The following is a 12,528-nucleotide window of genomic DNA, read 5'->3' on the forward strand; positions in this document are numbered from 1 at the left end:
TCTGAGGTAGAGCTGTCTGAAGATGTAGAAAGGGAAGACTCACCTCCTCCCCGGGAGGTTTCTAGCAAAATGCGGACTAGATGGCTGCCATCTGTTGTGGGCAGATCCTGTTCTGGGAGGAGGTAGAAACTAGAAGAGCCTCAAGTCCAAAATGACAGTACAGTCATACGGTTTGTCAAATGTTAAATACCTTAAAATAATGCCCAAGGCTAATGTGGATGCTGACTGGGTGGCTGGCACTATTCTAAAAGGCTTTCCTATATGATTTCACTTAATCCTCACAAACTTTTCGATGTGTGTACTTCAGTACCCTCATTTTACAGAGAAGGACACTGAGGCTGGGTGGTCAGGAGGCATGCCCAAATTTGCATGGCTTGAGCTGGAAGCAAAGCCCCAGGTGGTCTGACTGTGCCCTTCCCATGCTGTCCTCCTAGTGGCAGTCACCAGTGAGGTAGTGGACGGAGGCGTGGTTTTAGGAAAATAATGCTGTGGGCTCCTGGCCTTCCTTCTCCCAGGAAGGGTTAGCATGAGGTGTTCTGGAAAACCCATCCCTCCCCCACTGTCATCGTGTTTTATTCTAATCAGTGTTATTCTAGTCAAATTTTACTCAAGTCCTTCCTTAAACTATGACATTACCTGGGGTCCAGTGACATCCTGGTCCTAGTTCACAAGCCCCTGGGATTGGGCACCCAGAACTCCCCTACCATGGGAAACCCTATTCCTGCAATGGATTACTGCTCAACAATTAAAAAGAAGAAACTGCTGATACGACAACATGGCTGAACCTCACATGCATTATGCTGAGTGAAAGAGATCAGAGAGAAGTCAGAAGGACCATAAACTGTGCAATTCCACTCATGACACTCAGGACGTTCGTAGAAAACCAAAACCATAGGTCAGGAAACAGACCACTGTTGTTAGGGACTGGATGTGTTGGCAACGGCTGACTACCCAGGGGGCTGGGGAGGTTTTTGGAGACGGCCCTGTTCCACATCTGAGCGTAGTGGCGATGACACAACTGTGTGCATTTATGACTTGTGGAACTGAATGCTAAAACAGGTAAATTTTACTGCATGTAAATTATACCTTATAAAAAAAGAAAGTGGTGAACCATTCCAATAAACACCTTCAAAGGAATAAAGGAAACCAAGAAGGTGAGGCTAACAAGAAGGTAGAAGCTTCTAGTTAATAGCTAATGTTATAAAAAAGCAACTTTCAAGTTGACAGTGACTGACAAAGAGATTATCAAAGTAACATGCAACTTAGTTAAAGAAGCAATAATAAACTTTGTCCGATATCCCCAGATAAAAGAGGCCAATATTTTAATCAATCTTCTTTTACTGGCATGCTCTGTACAAGCAGTATTATTAGCACTAATCTGCTTTGCCTCCCCTCAGTTTCAAAGACCAGGCAAGAAAGCATATATATCTCTCCTACTCTTGTAGCTTCTTTAAATAGTCCACTTATCTGCCAAGATATTGGGACTAAGTACTCTGAACTCTCAGGACATCTGTTGGAAAACCAATATAGTGGCTCAAATGAGTTGTCAGATGCAGCAAGGATCGTTTACCACTTAAAAGAACAGGCATTTACTAGAGGAGAGATGAGCTTCCTTATGTAATACTTATTAATAGAAGCTATTTTAACTAAAGGTCAAAGCCAAAACACTCCTAAGTCCAAGAAAAAGAAAGGCAAATTGGATTAACATAAATAATTCCACTTACTTGCCTACAAAAAAGTATTTTAAAACTAAGGGGCCAAAATCTATGTCTCTTTCCCAAGTCAGGCTGACCAGTTTAGGGAAAAGCAGCAGAACAGAAGGCACCCTGCTCCTGATCCTCTCCAAGCAAATGTGAGGTTATCAAAAAAAGAAGAAAAACAGGCAAACACTCTCCATCACTGGAGGGAGGCCTTAGAATTCCCTTTGTCTCTTCCTATTATCTGCTCCTTCCTCTGCTACAAAGAGCTGTTTTTCCTGTTGTCACTTTACCCTTTCTGCAGCCTGTAACTGAGGTCTCCAGTCCTGATCTGGGACTTTCTCCCGCCTTTATCGACTGCCAGTGCTGTGCACTTGTGCAGAATGGTGCTATCTGCGTGCAGGGGCGAAAATGAGTGAGTAGCACGCTCAGTGGATTTGAGCGTGGACATCATCACAAAATTAATTTGAAAAATTAAAGAAAATCTCATTTCAAAGTTTCAGGAAACCTAGTCTCTAATGGCAGGAAGGAAAAAAGAAGTGAGGAAGAAATGCAAAAAATCTAAATGGTAAAATCAACTTCATGAGAGTGAAAATATATCTGAGAGTTTCAGCCAAAAATAAAAGGTAGTTTAAGGTAGGAATGTGTTTAAAGAATGCAATCAAAATTATCCTTTATTTTCACAAAAGATGAGGTTTAACAGATTTCAAAATGAGTTAATCTTCTAATATTTAGACGGTATACTTCTCTATGAAAATTCCATTGGGAAAGATTTAAGTTAGATTTTTTAAAAAGGCAAATATAATATGCTATGTAAGTAGTTTTCTCTTACATTCTTAAAAAAAAAAAAAAAAAGCCCAATAGATTCTTACATGCCGGCGTCTACCGAAATGTGTTCGATGGATGGATCATCTGCTTATGAGCACTGTGCTCTTAGTTCTGTCTGGGGGCAAAGTCAGAAGGAAACGGTCCCTGCCTTAGAGAAGTCAGAGCCAACTTGGTAAATAGAAATAACATTCAGCCTGACAAGCATCCAGCACTAAACTATGCAGGCGCTGTCTCTGGTTGCAATGGGACTTTAAGGAAGGAGGTGAGAGCTGGGCCTCTGGCTGGGGCTGACTCCACAGCACCAGGTTGAGAGGAGGAGTGGGCGCCCCAGAACATAGCCCAGCCCCAACACATAGCAGACCTCTCAAAGTTCACATCGGCCCGTGAGTCCTCTGCATTGATTTTGATTTTTGAACTTGAGCTTTTTTTATTCCAGGGAGGTTTAAACATTTTATGGTGTTAAAAGACTCAATTTTTAAAACATCAGTGCCTAAATTTAGTTTTTTTAGAATGTTGGACCTTTATAATGATCCTTTTAGGTAAAGTAGCTTCAAACACATTATAAAGAGTACATACAGTCACACATACAAGGCACTAAGAGTCTATTTTTATGAAATTCAAAGTGATTGTGTATCTTGTAGGGGAATCCTTCCAGACTTCTAGTATTTCTATGGCTTTGTAACTGTCCACCTCCCCGCTATGCTAATAAACACCCAGCTCTATAAACTGCTGCAACAAATTAGACTTGGAGAGGACATTCTTAAGCCCAGGCCTAACTAGTTCTGCAGCCACCTTCCTACTGAGCCCCCAGACCCCGGCAAAGTGTACCTCTCTGCTGTTTACTAAGGGCCCGGATCACTGCTGACATTTATCAGAGCTGGATAAGCAGCGAGGGTGGAATGGGAGAGACAGGTGCGGCCTCACTTCGGCGTTCGGACCTAATCCTCTCCTCCAGCCCTTTCACCTGATCGGCTCCCACTCGTCCTTCAGGTCTTGATTCATTTCATTCTGGAAACCTGAGGCCATCTGCCTGTGACACCCCACTTCTAAGTTCTCACTGCAGGCAGCCTTCCTCTAAGCCAGCACCCGAGCACCCTTTTGCAATCTCAGGGCCTCCTGGCTGCATCCCTCACTCAACTCCAAGGGCAAGGGCTCTGTCTGGTTCACCCCCACCCCACAGCCCAGAAGGGCCTGGCTTGGAGAATGAGGCTGCATGAGGCAAGGAAAGCACTATTAAGAATGTTTCTGCCCTGGCCGGGTGGCTCAGTTGGTTGGAGCGTTGTCCTGTGCACCGAAAGGTTGCAAGTTCGATCCTGGGTATGTATAGGAGGCAACTGATCAATGTTTCTCTCATACATCAATGTTTCTCTCTGTCTCACTGTCTGTCTGTCTCCCTCTCCTTTCCTCTCTCTCTCAAATCAATGAAAACATATCCTTGGGCAAGGATAAAAAAAAAGAAGAATGTTTCTATTTCTAGTTAACTCCCATTTCTAACTGCCTAAGGGAAATCTTTCTCGAAATACAACATATTAAAATTGGAATTATCGCTCAACAACTATCCGCACACAATAGGAACCACCCGGGCAATCCTGGACTCCATAGCTGGGGTCCTGGAGTGGCTGTGCACACCGCGCACAGCCATCGGAGCGCTTCCCTGTCCTACACACCACCGTCACCCACCATGAAACGGGGGACTTTGTGGAGCTGGTCCCAGGGCCCCTGGTCTTAGCACTCTGCCTGCCACAGACCCAATTAAAGCTTTTAATAGAAAATGGATGGTTTCATATTTGATAAAGCCACAGCCTTTACAGAAAGGTCCATATGTGGATTGAGCTTTTCAGTGACCTTTAGACCTATTAACATGCTAACATTAAGCTCATGACTGCAAATCTAGTCCTTCAAATAGTGAATTTATATCAAGAAACATAAAATCACCTCTGTCAAGGCACAGGCCAGAGGAGGAAAGCTTAGCTATCAGGAATTTTGTCTTTTGCCACAAAGAAATTTCTTGTGTCAAGAATGAAATGCATTTTTTTCAAGGTATATTTAAGTCATGCATTATAGCTAAAAGAGGAAAAAGCTACTGGATAAAATTTTGATCATCGTTTAAGATATCTATTCTCTATTGATTTTAAAATTTTAAGCAAAATCTGCCCAAGTCAGTACCTTCTTATACCACTTACAATTGCAGTCTGGGTTACTCTCAGGAAATAGAAACCAGTTTGGAATATTCCGATCAAATCTACAGTGTACAATTAACATGTTTAATTAAGGCTCCCCAAACAGGAAGCCAATCAGACAGTAAACGAAAGAAGGGACTGTCTACAAGCAATTTAGATATAACATTTTCAAATAATGATGGCCTGAAAAATGGAGAAAAAATCAAAACCTCTCAGAGATCTGACAGAAAAAAAGTTTAAAATAGCTAAAGAGAGTATGTATATGTTAGCAGAAAAAATAAATTAAAAAACCTCTACTAAGAGTTTTTGGATTAGAATGGCAGTTTATACATGAACCATAATTCATTTTACTGTTTTAGTTTGAAGACACAGAAAACAAAATGCTGGTAAGGCTTTTCTCGTATCCTGTAGTATTCTAGAGTTCAGGCTTTTTGTTTGCTTGGTTATTTTAAGCTTGTCAGATATTGACAAGTCTTAACTAGCCTTCAACTAAATTTTGTCTTTAGGTTTCATTTGGCCTCAAAATTCCTATGGTTTAAATCTCCATTTCTTATTTGGTGATATTTCCAGACCTCCATGCTAAATATGCATCCCATTTTCTGGCCTGTATCCATACCAGTTTAATGACCCCAAAAAACCATTAAAATTCCTTACATATGTTGCCAAAATAAGCAGACCCTCTAAATGGTATAAAATTCCCTTCCCATTTTTTTCACATCAATATCTATACGTTATGGTTTTTCTCAGTATTAGGAACCACCCACTAATCACCAGCACAATTTCAAAGTCTCATCTCTATTTCAAAGATAACTGGGTGGATTATTTTTATGTTATACTGAAGTTTACAGGACACCCATATCCTAATTTTTTGAATACAGGTTAAATTTAAGTGCTTTTCTATTTGAATTTTATTATCACTAAAATGTTTTATCCATTCCACATAACCTTTTCCTAGGCATTCAGAAAGACCCTGGAAAAATATACACCTAGTAAATGCCTGGAGGGCTGACCCTGCTTTGCTCTGAAAATGCACTCTATTGGGGAATTTCTGAATACAGCTCCTAGCTAAGTAGTGCAGGAACTTGAAAGAATTTAGGTGGCCCTTCTCTTTAGGAATTACGAAGTGGTCACATTGGGATTTCAAAAGTTTATAGGAATCCTTCCCTAACCTCCCTACCCTCAATCTTTGTGTTTAAGGTAAAATTCCTCCCATTGTTAAAATCAAAGAGTTTAAAAAAATCAGTCTTTCATTTCTGCTTTTAAATTATATTGGGAGATAGTTAGATAATTTTGAGATTTATGCCCCAGGTCTCTGCTTACCATCTGCCCCATATATTGACAACTTTTCCGAAATCGCTTTTACTATGTAACTTGCCTATTTTAGAGTGAAAAAGGAATCCCAGCTTCCAGTGGTGGTCTGGTTACTCAGATCCCCTTCCTTGGCCATTCTTCTATCCCATCCAATACTGTCTCCTTGCCTTTGCTAATTTTATTCCTTCCCTGCCCTCAACACAGGCAGACACACCAGGAAGGCACCCCCTCAAGCTGGCTGATGGGAGTCCAACCTGCCTGGCAAGGCCATGAAGTTCTGCTCAGTCTAGGCCACAACAGGACTTTACCTTTTGAGAAATACAGTCCATCTGCTCACAGCCACGAAACTTAGCATTTAATTGGTTTTAATACAAAACAAAACTACATGTAAAGTTTGTTTTTCAAACTTTCAATGAGCTCCCCAAAGCATAAGATCTGTCTAGACGTTTTTGTTTCCCTCAAGGTGGCTAGAGCAACAAAGAGCTTGTGAATTCCTTTGAAAAATTTGAGCATGTTTTTATTGTGGTAAAGTACACATAATATAAAGTTTACCATCTTAATCATTTTTAAGTGTAAAATTCACATTCACACTGCTGTGCAACCATCACTACCCAGCTCCAGGACTCTCCTGTCATAGTCTACAGGAGGCAGACAGAAAATTGCCAGTTAGTTTCTAATGATAAAAATCCATTTTTAATTCATAGAACTGTAAGCCTAAAAAGGTGTATTAATTATATCTCAATCACACTGATTAAAAGCAAAATAAGGAGGGATATAGTGGGAGTGGACTGGAGACAATTGGGACCCAGACCACAAGGAGCAGGGGCACAGAGGGAGAGATGGGGATTTTATCAGAAGACATAGGGACTCTCGAAGAGGTTGGAGAGAGTAGTGGCATTCATGCGCTCACTCATGGCCAACATATTTGAGCACCTGCGTTCTAGACGCAATGCCAGCCCCTGGAATCGGTCAGACGTGTGTTTCACCAAGTTCATCCTGACTGCGCGATATAGATGACTGAGGGACAAAGCTGGCGGTGCTTGCCAGCATTCAGGTAAAAGGTACTAAAGCAAGACAGGAGCAAAGGCGATGGAGGGCAAAGGCTCTATTTATTTTTATTTTTACCTATTAATAGGGCCACTGTGAAATCACTGATTCCATCATTTTGTTCCTAATCATTCCAAGGTTACTTTAGCCTGTTATGTAGCACACCAAACAAGTATTATGTAAGATCTGTCAGTAACAAAGCATCTGAGTACAGATAATAACACATACATTGAGCATGTGTTATTTTTAAGGCACTGTGGTGAAAATGGTCTAATTAGATCAATATCATTTTGGTAGAATATTTATGGGCAGCTGATTTTCCACAAGACATTTTGTAGATGAAACTGGAGATGACTTAAATGCTTATCAACACAGAAATAGTTAAATAGAGTGTAGGGAGCTATACTGTGAAATACCATGCAATGGAGCTATATGTGGTCACCCAAAATGATCTCAAAATATACTTTAACTAAAACATGAATTGCAGAACATATTACGAAGCATGATTACATTTATGTAAAAACATTGATTTGTCTGTATATGTAAATATCTCTATAAATACAGAGATAAAGATCATAAAAATATGCATATAAGGGGGTTGGGGATGAAAGGGAGGGGAAGCTTCGGTTTGTGTTCCATATTGTGGTGAGACCATAGCCGTGCGTTCCTTCTACAGGGAAACTCAGGTTTACACTGGTATACAGAGTAGACTGTATTACACCGTGGGCTCACAAGTCTTCCCTACAACCTTTGTTGGTCATTCAAATCATATGTTTTCATAATAATGGCTAAAGCTGTATGTGTGTGTGCGCACGCTCGTGTGTGCATCTTTTTAATTTGCCAAATTATTTTTACACTGTTTTTAAAAATAACTGATAGTTACATATATCAGAGGACATTTGAGATGAGAACATACCAGTTATTGCAAAGAGTTTCTTCTTGAATTGCAAAAAAAACTACGAGAAATACGTAATATGCTTAATCTACTCTCACTTAATTACAAAGCCCTCAGAACACAAAACTATTCATTGTAAATGAGTTTATCACATTAAAATAACCTTTGATCTTTTAGTTCAAAACACACTAAAATAGCATGCAAAATGTACTTTCCTATTTTTAAAATTATATTTGAAGTGCATGTTGATGCCACAGAGGTGCAGTTACGGAAATAACAGACATTGTTCGAGTCAACTCTAACTGTCCGGGCTCAGCCAAGGATTTTGTTGTCTTGCTTTTCAATTAATATCTCTGAAGAACACTAACTAAAAAACTGAGCAGAGAGTGGTGGAAACTTTTTATTTATTTTGAATTTTGTAAAGAATGCTTTCAAAGGTTGTCAACACAGGACCCGTTAACAACTGTTGCCCAGTTGCCATTGAAAAATTAATTTAAGGAACTTGCAGAGCATTTTCAGGGCCTTATTCCAAATAGAATTTCTCAGACAGACTAAAACTGTACTCTTCTCATCTTTGGCCCACTTGAAGTTAAGAAAAAAAAGGCAAGATAGTAGGTGTAAATGACTAAGCAGGGCCCCGGAGGATGCTCTGGAAGCTGAAGGGTTAGGAGCTTCATGTAGGATGTCTTGATAAGAAGCCTAGACTATCTGTAATTTGCTGATTGTGAGGAAAACCAGATTATTAAGAAACCTTGTGAAGCCAACAGCTACAAGAGCTTAAAATGCATGTGAAACTTGGGATGGCGTGTGGGAACAGGGATTCTAATACTCTATGACCCCAGTGACATTTAGGAGTGACTACTATCACAAATGCAAAAAATGCCACAGGAAGAGGGGACAAACATCTTTAAAGTGCCGAAAGGGAATTGTAAAAATGTGAGTAGGAAGAAGACAGAAACTACAAAGTCCATCACGCAACATCGAAAAATTCTCACTTGGAGTGGACTGAGTTGAATATTATAGCACAAGACAAGCAGATAAAGCAAATAGGCTGCCCTTTTATAAATTAGGAAAATGCATCTCTTTTTTCAGGTTTTCCTATGTTTCAGCACCAGGTATCCTATTTGGCTGGGAAGCCTCATGCAATAAACAACCTATACAGTCAGGAAAACTACTTGTTAGTAGTTTAGTTACAGAGTAAATGATGTGAACCTACATGTTTGACCTGAATATTCAAAGGAAAGAGTAGACAATTTGGTAAAGAAATAGGCACAGCAAACCACTTGTTAAATAATCTGAGCTGAGTATTTAAGAGACCACAGCAGAAAAAGTTGATCTATGCCTTGGTTCTAGTTTCTGCCAAGAGTTGAGAAATCAGACACAAAATAACCCGTAATAGGATGAGATATTAACACCATATATAATTAACACTGCTTTTCTCTTTCTCCATAGAAGGACAGCCTGCTGTCTCTTCTCTAAACATAGTTGGAAATAATATTAGTTGTGATGACCTCAAAGCCACACCTCTGTAGCAGAGCTGTTCTTATAGGAGTGAGGTGGCTGGTTCTCCCACTGAGAGCCAAGTGCCTACTCCACTCTTTCCTCGCCACCCCTCTCCCCATCTAGTTCCTCTAGTAAGCACATTTATTTTCCTTATAACTGAATCTGCATCATGAAAAACAGTTTGACAACTCCATAAGTTCACTGAGATATTTTAAACTACCATATTGGTTTATTTTCCACTCACTGTCACGCCTGCTCCACTGAAGTAGTAGTGCCCAAATACCCCAGAAGCAATAAATAAATGCTCAGGAAACTTGAGGACTCCATGAGAACTACAGCAAGAAATCAGGCCCTTTCATTCTAGTAAAGAAAAAACCGACTGGGTTGCCTAGAAAGGTCTCAGTGCCACTCAGAAAGGTATGAACACTGCTGCCTGGGCTCTGATCACCCTGGGAGGAAGGTGTGAGTGCCAACAACGTCTACTCAGGCCAAGACGAACACGGGATGGAGAGGGCCTTCACCCACCTGGTGGGGACAGCAGGGGTGGCTTGGCAGAGGAGAGGAGGGCTGCTGACTGGCTTAGGTTACTCAACATGTGGACCTACATCTGGAAGGCGTCCCCAGCTTCTAAAAGGTTATGTGTGTCACAGGTTTCAACAGGTCACAGCACCTTTTCTTTAATTTTACAGTAATAAAATCCTTCCTTAAGTGACTTGAAACACCAAAGATGCTCTCTGGAAAAGACCTTCCTCGTGAAGGTCAAGGCCCACGCCGCTTACCTCGATGATGTAGAGAACTACGTTCTTGTAGAAGCAGTACAGTATGCACTTGGTCACCCGGTTGTAGCTCCAGGCACCGTGAACCAATAGGAGCTTCTCTAAGTAGGAAAACTGCAAAGAGAAAATAAAGTTCAGAGGAGCCCACATTTAAGAATAAAAGTCATAAAACGTCCTTTGGAGGAAATGACAGGTAAGGTAATAAGAGGAAACCACTCACTTAAGAAGACTAACGGCCAAGCTTTCAGGCCCACTGAGAAAAGCCAAAAATCTCTCAAATCTATAAAATTATAATTTCCCCCAAATATGCAACTGGATGCCTAATTGTTATTGTCATGAAATTCTATTTATGTAGATGCTACCTGAATTGGAAGCAAAGTACAGATTTCGAGGTGACAACAGGAGCAAGGGATAACGTCACTTGTGCAACAGTATCCTTTTGGAAAAGGGGACACACATGTACACGACCATACACGACCTATTTCCACTGTCAGCCTGCAGGTTAAAAATAGTCACAGACACACAGAGACTCACAGACACACACAGAGACACAATCACCCCCACAGAGACACCCCCCTGCATCCACATCCAGACCCATTTTGCTCTTTTTGCACCTAGTACGGAGCACATCCTGCTAGAGCGCTGTGTAGTCAGTAAAAACAAAAACCACCAAGCAGCTAACACACTAAGCTGAGAGTAGTGTAATGGCTTTTATAGCTTGAAATATTGGGCAATATCCTAATATTCCAATAAACTCCCTGAATGTTCTCTGGGGCACGGGCTCTGTGAGCACCACCCGGGTCACGTCTCCTCAGCCTCCCCTTAGCCTGGCTTGGCCTTCTGTGCCCTATTTCATGAAGGTCCCCAAAAGTGTGAACACTGAGCTGGAGGGAAGGAGATGAGTTTTTTGTTGTTTGCTTGTATGTTTTGTGGGTTGTACTGTGCTCTGGCATGAATACACTATTAGGAATGATCCTGTTTAAATGTATGGTTTCTATACATTCAATGAGCCTCACGCCAACGTGGAGTTCACTCTTGTTTGCCTTGAACAAAAACCTTAATTTCCTGTTCTGAGTCACAGGGCAGCCCACAAGCTCAACCCATGACTCTCCTGAAAGAGATAATCAGACTGTATTGATTGAGCATGTCCACAAACATTAGAAATTCTTACTGTAAACTTCCTATTAATTTCAGATTACTTTTGAAATTAAGTTTAACTATCTGTAGAAAAGATACTGGCAAAATACAATATTTTTAAGAAATACATTCCTTTCAAGAGGGAGCCACATAATAATTTCCATTAGCATTAAAGAAGGGGACTCAATCCTCTATGACATTACCTTTCAATGAGCTCTTCCAGACCAGGGCGAGGCAGGTCCCTCACCCAAAAGCTAAATGACGACCTCAGCATGGCAGGAGTAGGTGCATATGGAAAAATAAAACTTCCCATAAAGGCTCATTAAGGATTCCCAGTGGGAATGGGGAATCATAAAGTAACTAGCTAGACAAATAAAAAGGAAGTTTGTATTTGACCCGGACCCCCTGATGTTACACTTCAATGGGCACAGAGAACATCTGCTGGACTCATCCCAAATGCCTCAACATTAGTGCTGCAATGATTTATTTTCAGGAAAAAGAAATATCCTAAATCAAAATGCTGTTTTCATGAGGTCGTTCAGAAAACATTAAGAAAGTAGGGGGCAGGACTGATTCTGTCCTGAGGAGAGCAGGCGGCGGAGGGCTCCGGGCGCCGGGCGCCGGCACAGGCTGCCCACGGCAAGGCAGCACATCAGGGACGGCTGTCGGTCCTGGAAGCTGCCCCCTGGATGAAAGCACAGGCAGGCTAGATCCAGAGCTTTGCGTATTCATAATTTTTCCAAGACAATTTTTTAAGCTAAATTTTCTTCTTCTGTATATAACCCTTCAGGGTACTTTCTCAAAAACCAATCGAAATGGATTCATCCACATTAAAATGAACAGATAAAGACAAGCTGTTAACTTCAACCAAAGACATTTATCATTTCACGCGGGGCAAAGGAATTCATCAAATTGTGGCCTTTCCCACTCAGTCATTCTAGAGGAAGCATACTGTAGGGTGGAGAGGCTGTAAGACCAGGAGGAATGCTGCCCTAAAATAATGGGACCTCTGCCTAATTAGGAGCAGGACCATGGACAGGAGAAACGAAGACCCACAGACATGGGGGCCATTCTTCAGCTGCTTTGGCAGCGGAGACTATTATGCTGGAGGGGCAAGAAAACCCCTAAATAGAGTTAGAAAGCTCTGCTCCCCT

At 41.2% G+C, this 12,528-nt stretch overlaps 1 protein-coding gene across 3 annotated transcripts in view; it reads right to left on the reverse strand.

Moving 5' to 3' along the window:
• Nucleotides 1-12,528, reverse strand: part of ATP8A2 (ATPase phospholipid transporting 8A2) — a 515,363-nt gene that overhangs the window by 185,127 nt on the left and 317,708 nt on the right. For all 3 annotated transcript variants that reach the window (XM_081130125.1, XM_081130126.1, XM_081130127.1), the window contains exon 27: nt 10,241-10,351. In XM_081130125.1, the coding sequence (XP_080986251.1) occupies nt 10,241-10,351 (111 nt within the window). The remainder of the gene's footprint in view (nt 1-10,240; nt 10,352-12,528) is intronic.

Source organism: Miniopterus schreibersii, assembly GCF_964146895.1.
Source record: "Miniopterus schreibersii genome assembly, chromosome: 2".
Classification (NCBI taxonomy): Eukaryota; Metazoa; Chordata; class Mammalia; order Chiroptera; family Miniopteridae; genus Miniopterus; species Miniopterus schreibersii.